General features: G+C 36.0%; 2 protein-coding genes across 4 annotated transcripts in view; both read right to left on the bottom strand.

Moving 5' to 3' along the window:
• The window catches only part of LOC121730013 (maternal protein pumilio-like), a 103,386-nt gene extending 83,034 nt beyond the window's left edge, over nucleotides 1-20,352 (bottom strand). For 2 of the 3 annotated variants that reach the window (XM_042118818.1, XM_042118819.1), the window contains exons 1-2: nucleotides 19,502-20,352; nucleotides 18,746-19,240 (exon numbers count right to left, since the gene is read on the bottom strand). In XM_042118818.1, coding sequence (XP_041974752.1) covers nucleotides 18,746-19,240; nucleotides 19,502-19,717 — 711 coding nt within the window. In that variant the 5' untranslated portion in view covers nucleotides 19,718-20,352. Of the gene's footprint in view, nucleotides 1-5,907; nucleotides 6,166-18,745; nucleotides 19,241-19,501 lie in introns of those variants that run through there. The other variant, XM_042118820.1, reaches the window with a different exon arrangement.
• A 1,200-nt stretch (nucleotides 20,353-21,552) lies between these two features.
• Nucleotides 21,553-23,998, bottom strand: LOC121729367 (protein mago nashi homolog). The gene is made up of 2 exons (XM_042117846.1): nucleotides 23,560-23,998; nucleotides 21,553-21,769 (listed from the first exon to the last, which is right to left on the bottom strand). Exons 1-2 carry the CDS (start codon nucleotides 23,815-23,817, stop codon nucleotides 21,587-21,589), a joined length of 441 nt encoding a protein of 146 aa, XP_041973780.1. The 5' UTR covers nucleotides 23,818-23,998; the 3' UTR covers nucleotides 21,553-21,586.

Genomic DNA, 23,998 nt, shown 5'->3' with positions numbered 1-23,998 from the left:
AATATTTACGCGACCGAAATTCTGCGACTCACGACTCACAAAATTACTCTCGTTTGTCTTCACCCTAAGGGTTTTATCATGTGTTGCTTATGAGAATAAAGTAAGGCAGCAAAAAAAATGTCCTACTTGGAAAAAATATGCTTATAATTGGTGCCTCTTGTAAGAAGTTGCCCCTGTATTATTTTATATATTATTATAAAATAATACAGGGGCTACTTCTTACAAGAGAGAGAATTTTTCTGCCTTTACATCAGCAGCATAATATCATTAAGCATTCTAGGCTTAATTATTGATCTTAGCAAGCTTAATGTATTGTACTTTCATAACATTGAGATGTGTGATGTGTGTAAATTAATGGCAAGAATAGTTATATATATAACTTATAACACACTGTTAAACTGAAAGACATTAGAATAATATGAAAATAGATAAAATTATTTCGTAAAGACAGACTAATAATAATCTATTTCTTTTTCGGCAATAAGAATATTTTTTGTGGTAATATATATTTTATATTATTGATTGAGATTTGATATAGACTCAAATCTCCAGAATTTGTGATGGTTTGGAGAACGGAGTATTTTATTTTTCTATATTATGTAACATATACTATACTTACATAATATACCTAGTGTGAAGAAATATCATTATTTTAAACTTTAACATTTCTGAACAGTTCAAAGCATTCCAAATCGATATGTAATGAACTTAATAATAATTGTAATCTAATAGAATAAATATTTTTTGATAAGACTCTGAAAGTAAAGTCATAAAATGTTTAGCCAATGTTGCAGTATAATAAATAAATACATAAAATATATCACGTTTGTACATTTCTTTAACAATTTTTGTTTGTGATTCAGAGTCTTAAACCATATTATGTGTTTCGCTAACTGTATGCATGCAAATTTTCCACAGATAAATTCTACCTCCATAGACATAATAAAACAAAAACAGCATAATATGTTGATATAAAATAAATAGGTACAACTTTGAGACACTTTGTATGCTTACACAAAAGATATTAAACAAAAAAGCTGAGTATAATTATTATTAAAATCATACAAATTATTATAATTGCTGAAGATGTTGAAATCATGAACTAAAGTATATTAATTTCATATGAAAGTTAACATAGACACAAAGGAGGGTAAAAGCAGGTTTCAATTCACTATTTAAAAAATAAAGTAGAAACAGTGATTCCATGAGTTTCAAGCTCATAAGTATAACCTATTACCAAATTTTCACAACATTAAAGTGGTCAGTAGACTTACATTAGTGTTCTCCTCAAAGCTTTATCAATCAATCGAAGTTGAAACTTTAAAGATATCTTAGGGCTGCAGTTCCTAAAGGGCACAGAATACTCAGTAAATCTCAGGTGTACCCACCATCAGAAACATAATATGAATAGAATACAACTAAATTACTACCAACTAATTCAACATTTTAGTAAATATGAGCTTGCCCTAGTAGGTTGTTATTTTAACAACACAGCATGTTAAAATAATATATTAATTAAACTTCTAAAAAAAATATCACCACAAATTATTATAACAATTATTGTAAAATATGGTTGACGTTTTTTATAATATGAAGCTGCAGGTAGAATATGTTGTCATGAGTTTAAACTCACATTAGGAATCACTCACGGGTACAAAAAGAGTCTGGCATTATACATAATATTATTGTTTTACATTAGAACTAGCAATGATAAAAATTGGGTAACAGAATTAAAAACCTTTTAAAAACATGCAATATGTTTGAAACAAAACTTTTATGGAATTCAAAATATACAATTTATATTTTAAAAATGTTAGAAAATATTTAAGTTAGCTTCAATAAGAGTTAATAATTTTACTAAAAACTAAATGCAATATACTTATTATTGTAGTAGACCAAAAGACTATAATACAGTATTTTAATACTATAACTATGCACCTTAAGGCATGAGAACTAACTAAAACATCTATGCTTTAGATCAGGCTTTCCTATACAGATGTAATTTACATAAATAATAATTAAATTTTTGTGGGCATTCTTTCATACTGCTATAAATTATATATTACTAGCTGTCCTGGTGAACTTCGTGTCACTTTAAAACCTTCCCTGGACTTCTATGAATATTTTAATACTAAAATTAGCCCAATCCGTTCAGCCGTTTTCGAGTTTTAGCGTTGCTAACACAATTGAAAATCCATTTTTATATATTTACCCCCTTACTAATAAACATTGTATAAGCTTTGAATAGTTATACAGTGTTTTGTTCCTGTCACACAAGTGACATTTTTAATGGGAACAAATATAATGACCACCAAAAAATGCTCCAATACCCTAACCTTGTTTAGCAAAAAAAGATATTTACTTACCACCAAAAAAAGAAAGTCTAAAATTGCAATACTACCAGCTATTTTAGTCATGGCTACACTTCAAATTGTAATTGAACTCCAAATATAGTAGATGATCACCAAATATAGTAAATGATCACCAAGTATAGTATATGATAACCAAATATAGTAAATGATCACCAAATATAGTAAATGATCACCAAATATAGTAAATGATCACCAAATATAGTAAATGATCACCAAATATAGTAAATGATCACCAAATATAGGATATGATCACCAAATATAGTAAATGATCACCAAAGAGAGCAAATAAATGTGATATTTCTGTCCAAATAAATCACTACGATTGACAAAAAATGTAAGCATATTAACAAAAAAGTTTAATAACTCCATATTATATTATGTTATATTCAGCAGCTTGGACCTGAAGAGATAACAGACAGACACCTACCCTTTCCAATTTAAAATATTAGCATGGATGATGAGAGTTTTACATACTACATGATCTATACTTATAATAAAATCATAGAGGTAAAATTTTTGTACATTGAAAATAAACTTGAAAAAACGAGTCAGGGGCATAGTATAAGAGTAATAGAACACATTTTAACTGTTTTTGAAATTTTTGTTTCTCTGTCTGTTTGTCTGTTTGTCGGTTTGTCTGTTTGTCTGTTTGTACAGGCTAATCTCTGAATCCGCTGGACCGATTTCAATGAAATTTGGCATGATGATACCTTACATCCCTGGTCAACATCTTTGATACTTTTTTTTAACCGACTTTCAAAAAAGGAGGAGTTAATGTTTACTTTGCTGTTTGTGGTCAGATTTTTTAAATTCTTTTTTTGTTGTATAGATTGCCCGAATTTGATACCATGTTTACAATAAAATCAGCCAAGTGCGACTCGGACTCGCGCAGGAAGGGTTCCATACCGTTATAGAGAAAAAATAGGCCAAAAGTTGTGTTTTTGTATGGGAGCCCCCCTTAAATTTTATTTATATTCTAATTTTATTATTAATTATTAAAGTACACATATAATTAAGGATTATGTGAAAATTTCAACTGCCTGCCTGTTGTCATTATTGATATCGAGCAAAAAAGGCCAAAAAAATCATGTTTGTTGTATGGGAGTCCCCCTTAAATATTGATTTTATTTTGTTTTCAGCATTTTTTGTTATAGCGGCAACAGATATACATAATCTGTAAAAAAAATCAGAACTCTAGCTATAACGGTTCTTGAGATTCAGCCTGGAGACAGACAGACGGACAGACAACGAAATCAAAACCAAAGGGTAAAAACGACCGGGACCCTATTATACTAATAATAGGGTCCCGGTCGTTTTTACCCTTTGGGTACGGAACCCTAAAAACGGTGACTTGATAAGTAATGGAATTGATGAAAACTCCTCGAAATTGTGGTTTAATTGTAGATTATGAATCTGAGAATAAGAGGTAGGTAAAAGAGGGATAGATGCTACATTAAATCCCGTCTTCTATAGTCTATCCTCCATCTCCGTCACATGTTCCTTTCCCCTGTCCTGTGGCCCCCATCCCCTGTCCACGCCAAGTGGTCTTAGAAGAAAGGATTTTTCAAAACGATAAGTATCTGAGGTTTAAGTTTCCTGGGTCTTTGATGTAAATTAAAAATTTCGTGTGTAATATATTATATCCAATTAAAATAGTCGTAGATGGGTGTTCAATTTTCTAAATCTCGATTTTAATAACATACATTCACGCGGACGAAGTTGCGGGCAACAGCTAGTAATATTATAAATGCGAAAGTTTGTCTGTCTGTCTGTAACCTCTTCACGCCCAAACCACTGAACCAATTTTGCTAAAATTAGGTATGGTGATACTTATACTGAGTCTCATTATTATTATTACATTATTATTTATTTAAGATAGTATTATATTATATTTATTTTGTATTATATTATATTGGTTTACTTTTTATTATTTATTTTCCGGTTAGCAATAATTTTTTTGGTTCATTTTTCTTCAATAGGATAGCAAAATAAAAATGCTTTGGTTATAATTTTACGTTAAAATTAGAGTATGATGTTGGTGATCATATTTTACTAATTTTGGTGATTGTTTACTACTTTCGGTTTAACAATGATTTATTTGGAGTCATTTTGCATAAATAGGATAGCGAGATGTTAAATTTTGGTGATCATTTTACATTAAAATGCTAGTATAATGTTGGTGATCATTTACTATTTTTGGTTTTACAATGATTTATTTGGAGTCATTTTACATAAATAGAATAGCGGGATGTTAAATCTTTGGTTATCATTTTACATTAAAATGGTGGTCTGTATTTTGGTGATGGTTTACAATTTTTGTCTGTGAAATGTTACTATTTCTGGTGATCAGTTAATTATAAGCCATTTTTAATTGGATTGAAGAAGACAAAACACTTGTATAACTATTCAAAGCTTATGTAACAGTGTTTATTAGTAAGGGGGATAGATTATAGATGTCATTTAAATGACAAAGTGCAAAACGGATCTGGTGTATGACTTTTGGATGTTATTACTTGGCAATAATTATAAATAATTCCAATATTGAACAACTTTATAGCGTATCATCAATATTTTAACGAGAAACAGAGGTACAAATTCAAACTAACAAAGAGAAAAAGAAGGTTTGATATTTTAGTCTAATTTCTTAACGTAGACATTAATTGATGAAATTAATTTTCTCTTTGCCCTTTGTTTCAAGTATACTTCTTTGTTTTCTCGATGAATGATGTAGATATATTACCAAGTTGTTCAACTTCTTTTTTAAACATGGGTGTGAATTGAAAATATTATACTTTAACATATTTAAGAGTTGTAAATTCTCAGCATAAAGATATAAAACATTTAGTCACACTTATTGACCAATTAACATTTAACAAGCACTCTCATATTCTTTAATATCATACTTAAATGATATTGATTTGGCCGCAAATAAATGTCAAAATAGTTCAGCTAATAAGAATCATCATTCTTATTAGCTGAACTATTTGTTATTGTGTTTGTGTACTATCCATGTTATTAACTTAAGATATTTTAGGTACAATACACAAATATTAACCGAGCACCTGCTTCCATAGTTACTTTAGAACAAGGTGCATAGAATCTCTTCATAATATTATACAAAATAGCCAAACGAAAATATGTTTTTGGAATTGAAATTTGTTTGTAATTCCCTACATATTGTTTGCTTCTGAATTAATATTAAAAACGATGAATAACTTTATTTTTTTATGTATAAATTTATGACAACTATTTAAAAACGGCAACCACATCAAATGTACGTTTTTGTATTGAAATTCTTAATAATGTAATTCGAAACAATGATGAGTTTGTATTTAAGGTAAACAGGAATTAAGTCCGTTCTAAAGCCGAGAAACCGGTGAATAAAATCATCGTGAACTAGAAATGGCGGACGCCGGTGTCAAGTAAACAAAACAAAAACGGACCTGTTGCGTAAAAAAAACATATTTTTCGTCACTTCATGACTTAAAACAAGTTCCTAGTCCAATAAACTACAATATAACACAATAAAACTTACCATGTCGGGGCCCATATCCTTAACATTAGGATCGAAAAAAAAGTCACTCAAAGGTTTCATGCGTACAATACACCTAAAGCTCGGTCATGTATCACGACGAAAGCTTTTCTTACAAAGTTGGAAATAAGCACTCGACACTTGATTTCAATTGTTATTTACATGGAACAAACCAAAATCACTAAACATTTCATAAAACAAATCCGTTTTTGCTGCAATATATCGACAAAATCGAAATGTAAAATGTCCAATGTTGACTTGTTTCGAACAAAGGACATACGCCGACCACAGCGCCTGCGTCAAATTTCCCTTGCGGGAGCGTCGGAAGATGTACGAACGGGTTCTTCACTCGCTCACTAGATGGCGCGGATCCACTTTGTTTAAAAATTTGATGAGATTTTTTTTATTTTGTTGCAAAACTTAATTATTATGCGGTGTGCCAATTTCACCAACATTTCGAACATTCAGCTAAAGTAAATTGTTGATTTAACATCATACATAGAAGACATAAATAAAAGCTTTTACCCGCGACTCTGCTTGCCTAATTTGGGGGACCATTATTTGTTAAAATGTTTGTACAAAATAACCTCCTCGTTTTTTTGGAAGTCGGTTAATAATTAAGTAGTATCCGCTTTCAGATTGGGCCTTTTCAGTTTCAGTTGGGTTCGTTCTTGGGATAGTTCAACCGGCGTCTCCGAATCTAGCAACTTAATAATATTATGTATCTTGCTTATTGCCACTTAAATAATCGACAATGTTTGAATTTTAAGATTACATCAGCTGTACATTTTTTCCCTTTTTCTTACCCGACCATGGCGAAGTAAGAAGGAAGGTAATGATTTTGAACTGGATGTACAATGTACTATCAGAGAAGTTGATTCCTATGCAAATCGGGGACCTAAGTAGTTTGGTTGCGCTACGTCAAACCCAGCTGACAGATCACAATTAACATTGAATTGACATATTCGACCAAATAACGTTGGTCTGTCAATTGCATAGGAATCAACTTCCTCGATGGTACATACATAATATGTAAGTGGCTGTTTATCTTTTAGCTTATAACTTTGAAGCTTGTTATAGTCGCTATATGTGTCGCTAGAAGCCTCTTGATCGTCCGCTGGTTATAGGCTACATTACGTCACGTTAGAATGACTACAGCGCCCTCTAGAGGACATAAAGTCAAGAAGCAAAACAATCTTGATGGTGTCATGTTGAGAACCAAATCTAGCAAGCTAGCTTTGATAACACTTTTCAAATAAGGAAATAAGTATAATACGTAGTCGGGATATAGGTTTTTAAACTTCTTACGTTTTATATTACTTACAGACACTTTGTTCTTGCTTTAGTTAAGGTTTGTTTTTGAATGTTTGACAACCATAGGCAAGAAAATGTTTCAAAGACGTGGAGATGGAGAGACTCCCCAGGTGAACAAAGGAGTTAGACAGGGCGGTCCTCTTGTCTCCTAAACCTATTATACTTTCTTTACATATATAAGCTGAAGAGTTTCTTTGTTTGTCTTAACGCGCTAATCTTAGAAACTACTGGTTGCAGTTGGAATTGAAAAATCCTTGTGTTGGATAGTCCATTTATCGTGGAAGCCAAATGTGGACGACACGGGTAACATTATTATTTGAACGCGCTTATTCCACGAATTACTGGACCGATTTTTAATTTGGAACAGAAGTAGACCGAATGACATAGGCTACTTTTGCGGAAATATGCACGGTTCCCGTAAATATGCGGGCGGAGCGAACATGCTTGGTCCGCACACAATGGGTCGGCGGTCCGGATGCAGACCGCGGTCCGCCATTTGGTGACCCCTGATCTACGTTTTGCAGATGACATTGCACTATTGCACAGAGCCCACAGAACTCTAATCTATGATACTATCAAAACTGGATAACGTAATCAAAAGGCCCTTTAATATCTAAAAAACGAATAATAATGTCTATTGGTATTTGGTATATTCCATTTTAAAAGCAGGATTTTTCTAGGCAGTAAGTACTGCCTAGAAAAATCCTGGTTTACTCTTAGTTTTACTACCAATTCAATTATTTTTTGCTTAGTTATAGTTGTTCTTAAAACAAAATAATATTATCTGCATTCTCGAACAGCTTGTCTTCTGCTGCTCCTGCTCCAAATTGTCATTATGTTAAAACATTTATATATAATATTTGTAAACAGCTTTGTTTTGATAACGTTAATTGAAAGCCGTGCTTCGTTCCTGACTTGAGTCTTCTTGACTTTAACTTGCGGGTTTTCGTTGGTGTAGACCAGGGGTCGGAAAGTAATAATTTTAGGTGGGGTCTGGATACTGTGGGAAATTTTTAACGAGGTCCAGAAAAAAACACATTTGTCCTATGTAGCTTAAAAATATTATTTTAATTAATAAAGGTATTACGTAACCTTTCGCGGTCCGCATACGCGGTTCGCCTGTTGCCTACCCCTGTAGTGCTAGCACGGCGACCAGCGGAAATGCGAAAGTATGGACAAACTGTGGAAATAAACCTAAGGTGCCGTTCCGATCTTTTTTCGTTCCGAAAAATTCAATTAAAATGCCACTTTATGACAGACTATAGTCACAAACTGTGGAGATAAACTTAAGGTGCCGTTCCGATCTTTTTTAGTTCCGAATAATTCAATTAAAAAGCCACTTTATGACAGACTATAGTTCTAAAAATTCAAATAATATCCTACATTATGACATATACTATAGTGTGTCATAAAGTGGCATTTTAATTGAATTTTTCGGAACGAAAAAAGATCGGAACGGCACCTTAGGTTTATTTCCACAGTTTGTCCATACTTTCGCATTTCCGCTGGTCGCCGTGCTACCGCTACTGGTGTAGACTGTTATAGACTAGCATAATATTAATATTATGTCGTCCGCGTATCGTAAGTCGTAGGTTACACGCTCAGTCATGGGCGTACCCCAGGGGCAGGGGAGGCAGCTGCCCCCACCCCTAGAAGATAAAATAAACGTCATTTTTCCAGGCAAGTGGGAATTAAAAACGTGACATACTCTGCGCAAAATGAAGTGTTGGAAACAAAATAATTTTCTTTCAGTCAGATATTTAGATTTTTTGTTTCAATGTACCAGACCGACCTTCTTCTCGAAACAGGTATGAGCTGCCCCCTCAGTTTCTCATCAGTTCAGTCCATCAATCTGAGGGGTTAGTGCGAGTTTTATTCGATCCGACGCATCGAGCACGTTAACGTGAATTTATATGGCATCAAAGCAGTATCCACGTTAGCCAGTAGATGGCGCTGCTTTGATCCCATATAAATTCGCGTTGACGTGCTCGATGCGTATGATCGAATAAAACTCGCACTAACCCCTCTGGTTAAGATTGACGCGAAATTGAACGAACCCACGGATTGGTGGACTGTTTTTTTTATTTTTTATTATGTACTTTTCGGTCATCAACTCATCACACATCAGTCTGGCGTCAATCACAGGTTGATGGACTGAACTGATGCCAGATTGACAGTCTAACCGTTGTTACTCTCTCACTGTAATATTACTCTCTTACTAATAAAAAAATCTTTCTGTGTATTCAAGTAGTAATATTGTGTATGTTTTGTCCTTTTCTGATGTTTTGGAGAAGGTGTTGAAAACACAATTAATTTATGTCTTAAACCCAACAACTCCCAAGCGGCACCCGGGTGCCACATAACAATTGAAAAGCTATTGTGTCTGCGATTCCCACGATCGAGGCATGAATGGAGTTTTTTTTTTCGAATGGTAGTCCATTCGAAAAAAACTCAGCAGAGCAGGGGCTCCCAAAGTGTGCGCCGTGGAAAGGCAAGAGGGGCGCCGCGAGTCGATCCTCTCATCATTATCCAAAACCACAAATATTATAATATAATATGTAGGTAATGTGAAGCAGGTAGATAATAATTCAATATTAGTTTATTACTATTTACTTGCTTAACCTAACTATAATCATCAAAGGTGTTTACCTATGTATCTTTTTGTAATAGGTAGAGTAGGGCCCCGCGCCGTGACATTAATATTGTGAATCCCAATCTTTTTCAGCCTGCGGCGTAGTTACACCTACGCCGCAGGCTGAAAAAGATTGGGAACCCCTGGACTAGAGGGCAAAATCATTTTCAAAGATTTAACATACAAAACTCTTATTATTATTATGAAGAATAAAATTTAATAATAATTCATTGAAAAATAATTGTAGCATATTCTCGGCCCGTATTTTTGGTCAGTACTTAAGAAGCGCCTCGGCCTCAAGGCGCGGTTCGCCTCTGTTTGGTCCAAATTTTGACAGCCAACCAATCACAGAGCCTGAAACGTGTCTTGAGGCCGAGGCGCTTCTTAAGTACTGACCAAAAATACGGGCCTAACTCCTAAAATGTGGCAAACATTTTACTAATGGACACAAAGGAGCCAATGAATTGTTCCTAACCTGTTCTTACCCTAGCATTTCAATACTACCCTAGCAAGTAGCAAATCAAATCAAATCTTCCAATCCACATCCTCAGTTTAGTACATTATAATGAGAGCCAGTTTTGCAATGTGTATCTTTTGGACAAATAATAAGAGATTCCCTGTTATTAAAGTGGGGTTGTCACTGGTCAACGGAGTCCGGACATCGACATACATTATGATGTAGAAAAGTAACTGTTACAGAAATCGTCAAAAGCGAAATATTTGAAAGAACTATAAATTCAGCTGATTTAATTGCCGATTCATTCTGATCTTAATATTGAGCCATTGTACTTCGTGATTGCGCTGGAATTGCCTATGATTCTGAGCTTTATTTACGTTTTTATCATAATATTAGGCTACTTGGCCTATATTCAATTTCATTGAACAAATGCGTATTTCTGGTAAATCTTAAGATTTTTTTAAAGTTATTTGTTTAGTGTAAGGGGGATATTAGATTATCATAAACTACTCAAAACAAAATAGGGCCCACCACAATTTTTTCACAAAAAGTGTAAACATGTTGCTTTAGACTTATTTATGGGCCAGTTCAAGTGTTTCACCGTAAAACTTACATGTTTATGAGTTGTTATAGATCTTTAGAAGAACACTTTTTCTAATTTTTACCCTCAAGTGGTCAGGCAAAACAAACTGAGTAAAAATCACCCAATGCCCAATTTCTTATTCAGTTGTATTCCGACTATCGTTACAGGCGCTTTTTGCTTTGTTTTACTGTTTTTTTAATTGAGTTACTAGAGCACGTTATAATGCCACGTATTCGGAACCATATGAACATGGAAAGTGCTTCAAGAGCTGTGGTATTGCTGCAAGAGGGAGAGTCACAGCGATCAGTAGCATTACGACTTAGAGTATCACGACGAGCTATCAGAAATGTGTGGGAACGCTATCAGGAGACTGGCAGTGTAGCTAGGAGACCTGGATCAGGTAGAACACGATACACAACGACTCAAGACGATCGATTCCTTCGATTGTCTGCCCGTAGAGAGCGCACCGTCACCGCCCGTACTCTACAAAATCGACTCCGGCAAGCCACTGGTACGCTGGTAAGTGACCAAACGGTCCGAAACAGACTGCATGATGACGGACAACGATCCAGAGTGCGTGTTGTGCGCATTAAACTCACGAGGGCTCATCGTGCAGCTCGTCTTAGGTTCGCACGTGAGCGTTTGGATTGGACCATGGACAATTGGAGGACTGTACTCTTCACAGATGAGACAAAAGTTAAGTTTTCAAGTGATGACAGACGCATACGAGTGTGGAGAAGAGAAGGTGAACGCTTTACCAACCCTTGCATCCGCGAGACTGATCGGTTTGGGGGGCCCAGTGTTATGGTGTGGGGCGGTATCAGCTTAATGGGTAAAACGGAGCTGGTAATTCTAAACGAGGGTACCGTAACTGCTGCCAGCTACGTCGAGCGTGTGGTCCGACCTCATATCGTCCCCTATGCACAAGGTGTGGGCAATAATTTTATTCTCATGCAGGATAATGCTCGTGCGCATACGGCTCGCCTAACCCAGACGGCTCTATCTGAAGCGAATATCTCAGTTTTACCGTGGCCGGCAATGAGCCCCGACCTCAATCCGATCGAGCATTTATGGGACCAGATGAAAAGAAGCCTAAAAGCAAATTATACTGAAGTGAATAGTGAACAGGAGCTCATAAACGCTTTAAAAATGTGCTGGGAGCAAATACCCCAGGAAAATGTCACCCACTTAATTGAGAGTGTCCCAAACAGGCTCAGAGAGTGCGTTCGTAATAGAGGAGGACCCACTCGATACTAGGACACCCTTATGTAACCCGCCCTATTCGTCAAATTACCAAAAATAAAAATTGAAAAAATCAGTTTTTATGTAAAAAATTTAATTTTTCATGCTAATGTGTATTTTTAAGAAAATTAAAGTTATTATCATTATTTTATTGGTTTACGCAATTGATAACACTTTACCCTCACTATATCTACCCATAAATAATATATTTTTTTGATTGTTTTCTTTGCCGATGATAAATATCAAGTGGGCCCTATTTTGTTTTGAGTAGTTTATCATTGAGTTAATGATATTGGATAATGTAATATAGATGTCGCAGCCGACTGGCTTAAATAGCCGTTCAATCAAACAGCTAGCCCTTTGACTGAACAACGCCATTCAATCACACGTCTAGCTTTTAGATTGAATATTTTAGTCGCTCAAAACGTTCAACACTACAGCTGATTCAAAAGCCGCCCTCTAATTGAAGTAGTTCAGCGCGCACCGCTGCGGCGCTAGGTGCGTTTTATTTACAATATGGCGTCAACTAGCAGGTGTTTGTTGGTGTTTGTGGTTGTTATTCGGAAAGAAAGTAGTTAATAAGTTACAAGTGTTATTAAAGAGACAAAAAATATGGAGGCACATACGAGTGAATCAAAATTTCAACAAATATTCGAGGAGAAACTATGGGATTATGATGATTACATCACCAAGATATTTATTGCAATTCCATCAATAATAATTAGTCAGCTATAATTATTGTATGCGCTAAATATGTTCAAAATTAGTTAGAACACAGTTTTTTCAGCCCCCCCCCCCGAAAGGGGGGTTCGGGGGGCACAGGCCCCCGCCAAAACAAAAACAAACACAATCCAGAAAGTCCAAAAGTTGGTTAGGTTAGGTTAGAACTTAGACCACAACACAGAGGGAGCCGAGTGAGCGCAGCGAGCGTGCTGCGGCAGCAGCCGGAGACCGTGACCAAATAGAAGGGGGGCTCGGGGGGCGCAGCCCCCCGCCAAAACAAAAACAAACACAATCCAGAAAGTCCAAAAGTAGATTAGGTTAGAACTGTGACAGTACTGCGGCAGCAGCCAGCGATCGTCACAAAACACGCCTCAGAATTTTTTTTTTTACTTATTGCATTAAACTTTTGGTCACCCCTTAAACTTAATCCGAGAATAATCTTTCAATTTAAAAATACAAAAAGTATTGCTATTCTCCCAAATTACATATTAAACTAATAGTCACCCTAGTTAATTTGCCATTAAACCAGTTGGCTAAGCGTCGTCTAGCTGTAGTGTTGAACGTTGTAGTCAACAAGTCGACTAAACGACGTAAAGTCGTGTGATTGAATGGCGTTGTTCAGTCAAAGGGCTAGCTGTTTGATTGAACGGCTATTTAAACCAGTCGGCTGCGACATAGACATATGATTCATTTCTTCCTTGATCATAGATTTTTGACATTTGCTGAGAGATTGGATCCAATACGGTCATAGAAATAGGTGTTGCCAGTTATTTAATATAAAAGAGAGTTTTTAATTTCTTGTTCGTTAATATGTTTCAAATAATGTAATGTAATTATTTTTCTAATTATATACTTGGATAATCTTGCTGAAATATCAAAAAACAAGCCATATTAAAAATGACGATGTCTTTTGACAAATCGAATTCTCTGAGATCTAGTAACCCTGACGTCAATACCTGTCAGCGTTAGCGCTCTCCATTGGCTATTGAAACCACATATGACGTAAAATAGGATCAATGAAATATGATAATGTAATATGTAGATATGATCAAATGATCATATATATTGGATCCTATATATGATCATAGAAATGATCCAATATAAATGATAATGTAATAAGCGGGGCCTTAGGAACAAAACACTGTTTAACTGTTAAACTTTAAATAAACAAGTTGATTTTAATGTTTTTTTTGTTCATCCGAATAAATTATAAAGGATTTAGTGCTTTTTTGGTGAATAAAGAAATACCGCAAAAATACCGAAAAACAGGAAAACCGGTTTTTGAAAAATCAATACCGGTATTATACCGGTATTGCAAAAATTCCCAATACCGCCATGCCCTAACTGTGACCACATCGTGTTGTGAGCTATTTTTTCGCTCACTGAGCGTTTACGGTCTTTGAGCGTTTACGGTCTTTGAGCGTAACATAATACAATACAACATAAAAATAATAAAAAACAAGTATCCTACTTCCTACTAATATTATAAAGGCGAAAGTTTGTTTGGATGTATGGATGTGTGGATGTATGGTTGTTTGTTACTCTTTCACGCAAAAACTACTGAACGGATTTTAATGAAACTTTACAATAATATAGCTTATACATCATAATAACACATAGGCTACAATTTTAACCGACTTTCAAAATGGGGGAGGTGTTATGTTCGTTTTCGTATGTTCAACGATTACTCCGCCGTTTGTTAACCGATTTTCAAAATGTTTGTTTTGGTATATAGGGTATCATCCCAATTTGGTATTATATCCTACTAATATTATAAAGGCGAAAGTTTGTTTGGATGTATGGATGTGTGGATGTATGGATGTTTGTTACTCTTTCACGCAAAAACTACTGAACAGATTTTAATGAAACTTTACAATAATATAGCTTATACATCAGAATAACACATAGGCTACAATTTTAACCGACTTTCAAAATGGGGGAGGTGTTATGTTCGTTTTCTTATGTTCAACGATTACTCCGCCGTTTGTTAACCGATTTTCAAAATTTTTGTTTTGGTATATAGGTTTCCAATTTGGTATTATATTCACAAAAATGGTGATCTGATGAAGGGGCCATAAGTAATCGAGGGAACTCCTTAAAATTTATAGGGAAACATGTGGTGACTTCAGTTTCGTGAGAAGTATTCTAAGCATATTCTACAAGCAAGTAAGATTTTGTACCGAGGTATACCTGGTATACCGTGGTTCGGAAGGTGCTGAGAGAACTCCTGATTCTTTATAGATACAAGTTTCGGAGTTTCGGCGTTGTTTTAAGAACGGAAAGCATATGCTACTATGCAAATTACATTCATCATCATCATCATCATCACTACCTTATAGATACAAGTTTGGGAGTTTCGGCGTTGTTTTAAGAACGGAAAGCATATGCTACTATGCAAATTACATTCATCATCATCATCACTACCATAATATTATACCATGCATCGTCCCATGGTTATGAGCCTTTTCATAGTCTTTTAGATCGAGGCTCGAGTTTGTCAAGCGATAATTTAAAAAAATCTATACTTAATATTATAAACCTGAAGAGTAGGTATGTTTGCTTGAATGCGCTAATCTCAGGAACTATAGGTCCGATTTAAAAACTTTCAGTGTTAGATATCTCATTTTTATCGAGTAAGGCTATAGGCTATATTATATTATATTATCACGCTAAGACTAATACGAACGAAGAAACTCAGGAAAATGTGGTAAAAACGGGGAAAATATTAGAAAGGGTTTATCTCACGAACTACTGGAGCAATTTTTATAGCAATATTTGGCACTTATATAGAGTAGACTACGTGAAAGGAGTATTTATAGCTATTTTTATTCGAAAATGTACGGTTTCTGGCGGGCAAAGCCGCGCGGGACATCTAGTCCATACTAATATTATAAATGCGAAAGTATCTCTGTCTGTCTGTCTGTCTCGCTTTCACGCCAAAACTACTGAACCGATTGCAATGAAATTTTGTACACAGTTATTCTAGAGTCTGAGAAAGGACATAGGCTACATTTTGTTGTGGGAAAATATCTTATTTCCATAAAAATATCGATGAAAATGAATTCGCATTGCGCGTGGCCAGCGCTCATCCACTAATCCAACCTACTAGCTGTTGCCCGCGACTTCGTCCGCGTGGCTTTCAGTTTATAACGCGCGATGTCAACAAAATTGGTGTCAAAAGCTTTTATAAAAAAAACCCTGGTACCCCTTAAATCAATACAGCTGTGCAGTGTGCACACAATAAGTATTTCATTTTTTTATATTAAACTTTATATTTTATACCAAATTTTAAAGCTTATTTAGCCCCCCAATTACACAACTTTACCCATAAACTATTTATCATTGATAGGTTTAAGGTTACGTCACTGCACAAATAAAGTACTGAGTTATTTAATACCGTAGAATAGATGTAACAATCGAAAAAATCGAAACTTAAATGTAAGATGATACCACCTCTTATAGAAAGACTTTTGAGCAAGCGTCAGCGCGATGTAGAAGACGCACGGCGCCATCTATTATGAATTTTTGAAACTAACTTAATTTGAACAAATTTACGCATTTTCACCCCCTGACAACCCTTTTTTCCAGTAAAAAAAAGTAGCCTATGTCCTTTCTCAGGCTTTAGACTATCTGTATACAAAATTTCATTACAATCGGTTCGGTAGTTTTGGCGTTTGGCGTGAAAGCGAGACTGACAGACAGACAGACAGACAGAGATACTTTCGCATTTATAATATTAGTATAGATTATGTGCACACTGCACAGCTGTTTTTGGGTATTTTGATTAATTAAGGGCCGCGCTACACCGGAATGGCAGCGGCGAGGCGAGCACTTTCAGCGCTGCCATTCCGGTGTAGCGCGGCCCTAAGAGGGGTACCACTTACCAGGGTTTTAAAAAGTTTTTAAATTTGACACAAATTTTGTTGACACCGCGCGCTATAAACTAAAGTCCACGCGGACGAAGTCGCGGGCAACAGCTAGTATATTATATACTTGTTTATTACATGCTGTATACCTTTTTAACAAGGATTTATTTACTTCTTATAAAAAAGGTGTATGGCTGAAATTGAAAAAAATATATAATTTCAACTACTGTGTGAGCAATAGTTATAAATTATTTACAGCTTAAGTTATCAGACCTAAAATGTAGAAGAAAATCTAACTACTTGAAAGTAAGAAGCATTTAAACATGCAATAAAGAAAGAGTAAATAATATTTTACAGCTCAGATTTAAGATGTGCAAAAGAATGCTACCACAACTACTATCCGAAATATCCTTCCGGCGAGTTTGAGCTCATTGGCTCAGTACAAAATGTAAGAGACAGCGCGGACGTTCAACTGTTTCTGATCAGAAATTTCGGACAATGTGCGGCCGGGCTTAAGGCCTTGAAATTTAATAATATAATATGGTTGATATAAATTTTATATTATACAGTAGAACCTTGACAACGTAAAAACCTCTATAAATTCATAGAATGCTGTGTTCCTTTCCCCCCGGGGACCAAAACCTCTTTTACTTAAAGTACAAACCCTCTATAACTAAAAAGAATAATGTGAGCATCACACCTCAGTATCTTAAAGATGTAACGACAACAACCTTTGTAACTTCAACAATATCTCAGTAAAAAAAAAACTCGCAACCAAAAAAGGTTCCCTGTAGACTTGATTGTTAACACATGTTTAGCTAACTTAAATTACTTTGAAAGATTTCGTCACATGTAATGACGAAGTTTTTGATAACGTACTTCATGGTGTTGAAAGTGACGATATAGACGAAGATTTTAATGACGAGACACAAGAACCACCTACGATTATATTATTCCATCAGCGAAGCCAGGAAAGCTGTAAACACATTGCGGTCTTTTATAAGGCAATGTAGTAACACAAAGTTGACATAGAAACTGAACAGCTTAAAAAAAAACAACTTTTTAATGTAGAATTTTTTTTTTTCAAACCATAATTTTATTTGTATTTAACCTATCTCTATAATTCCTAAACAAAGCTCATAAATTACATGACCTCCGCAAGTTCAAACTATGAATCAATGAACCTCCCTAACTTCAACCCTTGGTAAGTAAAAACCTAAACAACTTCAATATTTTTACGTTTCCCTTGGTCTTTACCTTATCGAGGTTCTACTGTATTTCTTTAGTTCATGAGAAGTTGCAATATATTTTTTCCCAATTATTAGGTATAATATAATCGTAATAATCATTGTAATGCACATATCTCAACAATTTTATTGTAAAGTTACTATGTAACATCAAAAACATTAGAACTTTTTTTTTGTTTTTAGGTTATGAGTTAACTATTTGTTATTGTCCTATAAATAATAATCATAATACAGTAATTGCTTGGTAACCGGGGCTACAGTTAACCCTCAGTAAAATATGATGTTATTCATATATAGGTATTTCATTCTTAGAATTTATTCTATTTTTTAACCTTCTTAGTATTTATGAATGTTTAAACTTGAATCAGAATACTTGAATTAACTGCTTCTACCACCACTTCAGATTAATGTTGATGGGCCTAATAATTATTTTAAAGTTTGAATTTCTATGATGGTTTTTGATCTTTTTAATTATTATCAATGTAATCATTGTAAATGGTCTTTTCAGTTAAACCTTGTAATTATAACTTACTAGCTGACCCGGCAAACATTGTTTTGCCATATAAATTATTAAGGGTGAATGACCCTTTTTACTTAGGTGTATGAAAAATAGATGTTGGCCGATTCTCAGACATACTCAATATACTCACAAAATTTCATGAGAATCGGTCAAGCCGTTTCGGAGAAGTACGGGAACGAACATTGTGACACGAGAATTTTATATATAAGATATACTATAGAATAATGAAATAAAAATGAAACTGTGTAAAAACTTACCTGGTTTCGAATGGCTGCAACGGGTGTCAAACCGAGTTGGTTTTGTCCTTGTTGTAGATATTGGTTAGTTCCAGGTGCTAGCATACCAGACTGGCTCAAATACATGAGATGCTCTGCACTCTTACCAATACCGTTCATGGCTTGCATTGGATTAGCATGGTGTTGATGTATATCATACAACCCCTGTTGTCCCAGTTGAGGAGCATTTTGCATTCCTTGTAGGGTAGGCAGCATCATCGCACTATTCTGAATAGTTAAGCTATTTCCCAGCGTATGGTTTTGCAACGGAGCGAGCTGGGTGTGAACCATATTAGTTGTAATATGTGCTGGGTGGCTTCCGATAACAGATGGATTAATGGCCAATGTGCCCACTGAGGATATGGCTTGACTCATGAATGTTTGGGGGTTTGTTTGAGAATTCTTGATTTGCACAGAACCTTGCTGTTGAATATTATTCATTGATATTGGTGTTGCATTCTTCCATTTATCCTGGTTCTGGAAAATTACACCTATAAATTCTAACACAGTTGTACTACTTACTAACTTAGTTATTAATTTTACAACCTTTACAAATATTAACTTCAAGGTGGTTTATTAATTACTATCTTTTAACTTCATACTATTACTATGAAGTAAAATTTAATTGTTTTGACATAATGATAAACATTATACAGATAGCAAATTCAATGTTACCACAAACAACTTTTGGCTACACTAACAAGTCTGACAAAAGATAAAATCAGCTGATAAACTAACCTCAACAATATTATCTTCGCCAACTGCCCAGCGCTGTTTAGGTGCTAGAGAGGGCATATCGGGCTCCTGTGACTCACGCTGGAACACATAGTGCACCGCGGCGTCGTCCTGGGCCCGGGGCTGCGCTACGCGCGCCGTCTGTATTCCTGCATCGCCCGCCTCTTCCTCTCCTCCCGTTCCCGGCCACTTCATTGGGCTACCGTGAGGTTCAAGCATTCAGTTCTGCTATTAATTAATCTTCACACTCGTAAACACCCTTTGTTACGCTTGTGTATACGCGACGAACCACTCGCTTTATTCGATGTCGAGATCGATCGCGACGGTGTTCATGATATTAGTTAGAACTTCCAGAATGTAGGAGTAAATATAAAAGCCATTTACAGACAACAATGGTTTTTTGTCTTTGTAGTGACAGATTGATCGAAGCACGATGACAGCCGCTAAGGCGACCAAAATATTGCATGAAAATTGCAACGGTCCTTTTTCAGGTTGATAAACAAAGTCGATATTTTAATCCAGATCTTAATTTCTTGGTGTAAAAAACATCAATATTTCATTGCTGTGTCGAAAAATCTAATGTAATAACACTCAAATGCAGGTATTTGTCGGCGTCTAAAACTGAACGGAATAAACACTCAAAATAATACACTATTCACACAATTTTTAAACAAAACGATCACAAATATAATTACTATATGTACACAGGACTATTTACAATGTACAATTTTTACAAAAAACGCGGTTTATGCCATCGGGTACCGTGGATATTTTCAGATTTAGAAAAGACTACGATCATCCTTCACAATCCGTCCGCCATAGTCGGTCGAGCCGATGCGCGCGCAACGCGCAAACTTACAACATAAACATAAATAAATACAGTGAAAAACGTTTCATTTCATCTTTTATTTAATCTTTGTCATCAAGATTGAGATAATGTTTAATTTAAATATTTAAATTCTCACTTAATAAAAATACTGTTAATTTTTATAGATTTTCTAGTTGATGTATTTCCTTTACTTTTCACAACTAGCTTGATGAATTACGATTATTTACAAAAACAATCTACGTAAATTATTTTTAATTTATTGGGACAGTATTGGAAATGATTCAATTTACTGTTTCGTTAGCAGTTTTGTAGAAAAAAGAAATGATTGCTATAAAATATTATATCATATTGAACGAAACTTTGCGTATAATGGAACGCAACTTTATCCGACTGTGGAAAAGTGGCTAACGGCCGTTCCCAATATTTATTCTATCTCTGGTTTTGCCCTACTAGAGATAGGAATAGCTAACAATTGACATAAAATATATGTCTCTATTGTCTAATGTGAGTTATTCCTATCTCTAGTAGGGCCAAACCAGAGATAGATCAAATATTGGGAACCGCCGTAAGTTGATAATATAGTTGAGGGAAGGTACCAAGTTTGTAGTTTATATTACCTATCATAATATTAGGTAGGTATTACGGAATATAAAAAAAAGGTTCAGTTTGGACGTAGGTATTTGAGCACACCAATGAGCACACAGTACAAATAATATGCTATATCATAAGCTAACTGTACTCTTTTATTTATTTAATATTACAAGCACATTACTAGATGACGCACGAACTTTTTACTCAAAAAATTTCTACCACATAAACATTCCTTGAACTTCCATCTTTTGTGGATCATGGACTTACTGTATAATTTATTTAATTAAGTGTACTGCATAATATTTCTTGCCTATTGACTGTGGCTATTTTATTACTATAATATAATATGATAAACCTCTTGGGCTGGTTTTATCGCAAAGCGTTTCGGCAGCGCCGTTGGAGCGCGCGTACGAGATGTATGGGGGTAGTGGTAGGTCGACTCACAGATTACTAGTATGGTCGACTATAAAACGCTACTACAACCCCCTTACATCTTCGAACGCGCGGGCTCCAACGGCGCGGCGCTGCCGAAACGCTTAGCGATAAAACCAGCCAGTGTGCAACATTGAGATCATCCAAGACTAAGTACAAAATAATAATATCCCATTTATATCTACAAAATTAAACAACACTCTAGGAAAATCTGTTTTATTATTATGAAAATACACTTATATTGGTTTTATTTTGAAATGTAAGCCAATAAGGGAGAACACTAAACATTTAAGATCTTGAACTAAATAGTAGAAACACCGCAACCCTTCAGGATCTCTAGACTGGTTGACGTCGACCAGAGAACCCGTCTTGGATGTTGTGAAAGATATATGCTCTTCTCCAATGACAATTTCTAGTTCCTGAAAGAAAAAAAATGAATGTTACAACAGTTTCTTAATGTAGATTCTTATTTTGGAGACATAATAAAAATGCACCAATTTGAGATTTAAGTTCTAATCTCTAAGACGTAGGCATTTTGTCATCAATCTGGCAAGTCTGAGACTTGCCTCCAGATTGATGGCTAAAAATAAATAAATGATCAGTACGCCAATCAACTGGTTAGACATTCAGGTTAGCATTAATCTTACCAGCAGGCTTAGCATGGTCACCATAGAAACGGTTTCTTTCAACAGAAGAATCGTCATACTGACAGATTTTATAGACAAAATGGCGGATTTCCATCATCTGTCACTTTGTCTATTCTTCCGTAGAAAGAAACCGTTTCTATGGTGACCATGCTACGCCTGCAGATTGATGGACTCATAGACTTAATATAACAAATAATAATCTTATATCTTTAAACGAGCAATTCTTGTATATTTTATTTATTTATTTAACTCAGGCATCTTGGCCCATATTATAAATACCTTATAGACTAACATACATACAATTATACTAAAAACTAACACTAACACTAAAACACTACACGTATTGTCTGCGACGTGGGACGCGACGTGTTCGGAAGTCGTCCTCGGAACCTCCTGTAGACGACTCCGATCGGCCAGAACTCCTCCTTCTCGAAGGTCGGTAGATGGTGCGTCGGCACTCTCACCACAAAGGAACTAAAATTCACTTTGTGGCGGGACTCCAAGTGCTCGACCCTCAAGACGAAGTGGGTCTTGCTTCTGATGTAGTCCACGACCTGCTCGACCGTCGTGGACCAGTGCAGCCTGGACACGTACAGCGGCGTCGCGGGAGTCTCACGCCGCAACAGCTGCGCGGGTCCTTCGGGTGCGGTGCCGCGATGGTTGCGCACGACGGGTTTCTTCTTCCTCTCCACTCTTATAAACCCGTCATCATCGCACTTTCGGTCCTTTTCGGAGGGAGGACAATCCTTTGCAGGGGCCTCCTTTTTCCTTTTGTTTTTGGAACACGGGGCAGGAGGCGGGGGGCAAGCGGCAACACCGCTGCAGGCGGGGCGCGGGCGGCGGGGGCAGCGGCGGCGGCGGCGATGACGTGCTCGGGCGTTGACCCGTCTGAAAGTGCTGACGGGCTGAACGTGACCACCTGCCCACCACGTCGGCAAGTGACAAACAAGGCATCAGGTGACCTACATATTGAATTACCACTCTTTAATTGTGATAATTCATTACGTATTCGATCCGTCTGCTTCAGCAAGGATATTATATCCTGCACGCTTCTTTCTGTTCCATCCCTCCGTCGCAATGGCATATTCGCGCTCTGGCCGAGCTTCTCGTAGAGCAAATGCTTCCCCTGGCAAATCTCCTCGCTGGTGAAAGAGGACTTGCAGATCTGCATTATGCTAACCTCGTCCGTTGTGTCGATGGCGTGCTGGATAAACGCCAGCAACTCATTCGCCACGAGCGCCATGGTGACGTGCAGCGGCAATCAGCCGCGCGATTCGCGAGAATAATATTAATTAATAATTAATAATATTTGCTGCGTGTGCATAACGTGGAGCGCGACCGCCCGCTGGCTCGACACATTACACACGATATATATATAATTGGAATCTCGGAATCGGCTCCAACGATTTTCATAATTTTTAGTATATTTTAGGTTTCGGGGGCGATAAATCGATCTAGCTAGGAATCATTTTTAGAAAATGTCATTTTATTCGTGTTTTATCGAATACCGAGCAAAGCTCGGTCAAATAGCTAGTTATTAATAATAGATGGTGACCACTTACTTGGCGTCCAACACGATCTGGCTGCGGCCATAGGCGATCATCTTCGTGCATTATTTCAGAATCTATAATGACTCTTTTCAATTCCTCCATTACGCATGGATGCACATAGGCTTCCTTACGAATCATAGTATCGTTTTTATAGTTGGAATTGTTTGCATATCGTAACTTGCCGTCTGGTCGAAATTCAAATTCCAAGAATTCATGCCCAAATTTACCTTTGTGGCCAACATAGTACCGAATATAGAAGTCTGATGACATGATGGAATTTACTGTATATTATTGAGCATCTAACTTATAAATATAAAATAACGCTCGTTTTTCCTTTTCGTCACTGGAAATGCGCAACAATAAGTAAATTAGTACAGCTATTTATACAATTTGTAAACTTTCGTAAAACAATTTTGCAGCAAAGCGGCGCTGCGACAGGCGGCTAGCGAGA

Source organism: Aricia agestis, chromosome 8, assembly GCF_905147365.1.
Source record: "Aricia agestis chromosome 8, ilAriAges1.1, whole genome shotgun sequence".
Lineage (NCBI taxonomy): Eukaryota > Metazoa > Arthropoda > Insecta > Lepidoptera > Lycaenidae > Aricia > Aricia agestis.
This window is presented reverse-complemented; position numbering and strand designations above follow the sequence as displayed.

What these genes read in the sequence shown, in the direction of transcription:
- LOC121729367 (XM_042117846.1), bottom strand. Translation starts at nt 23,817, where the DNA reads ATGTCATCAGACTTCTATATTCGGTACTATGTTGGCCACAAAGGTAAA. An exon ending in CAGATCGTGTTGGACGCCAA is followed by an intron (nt 21,770 to 23,559) that starts GTAAGTGGTCAC and finishes TTTTTCTTTCAG; the next exon opens with GAACTAGAAATTGTCATTGG.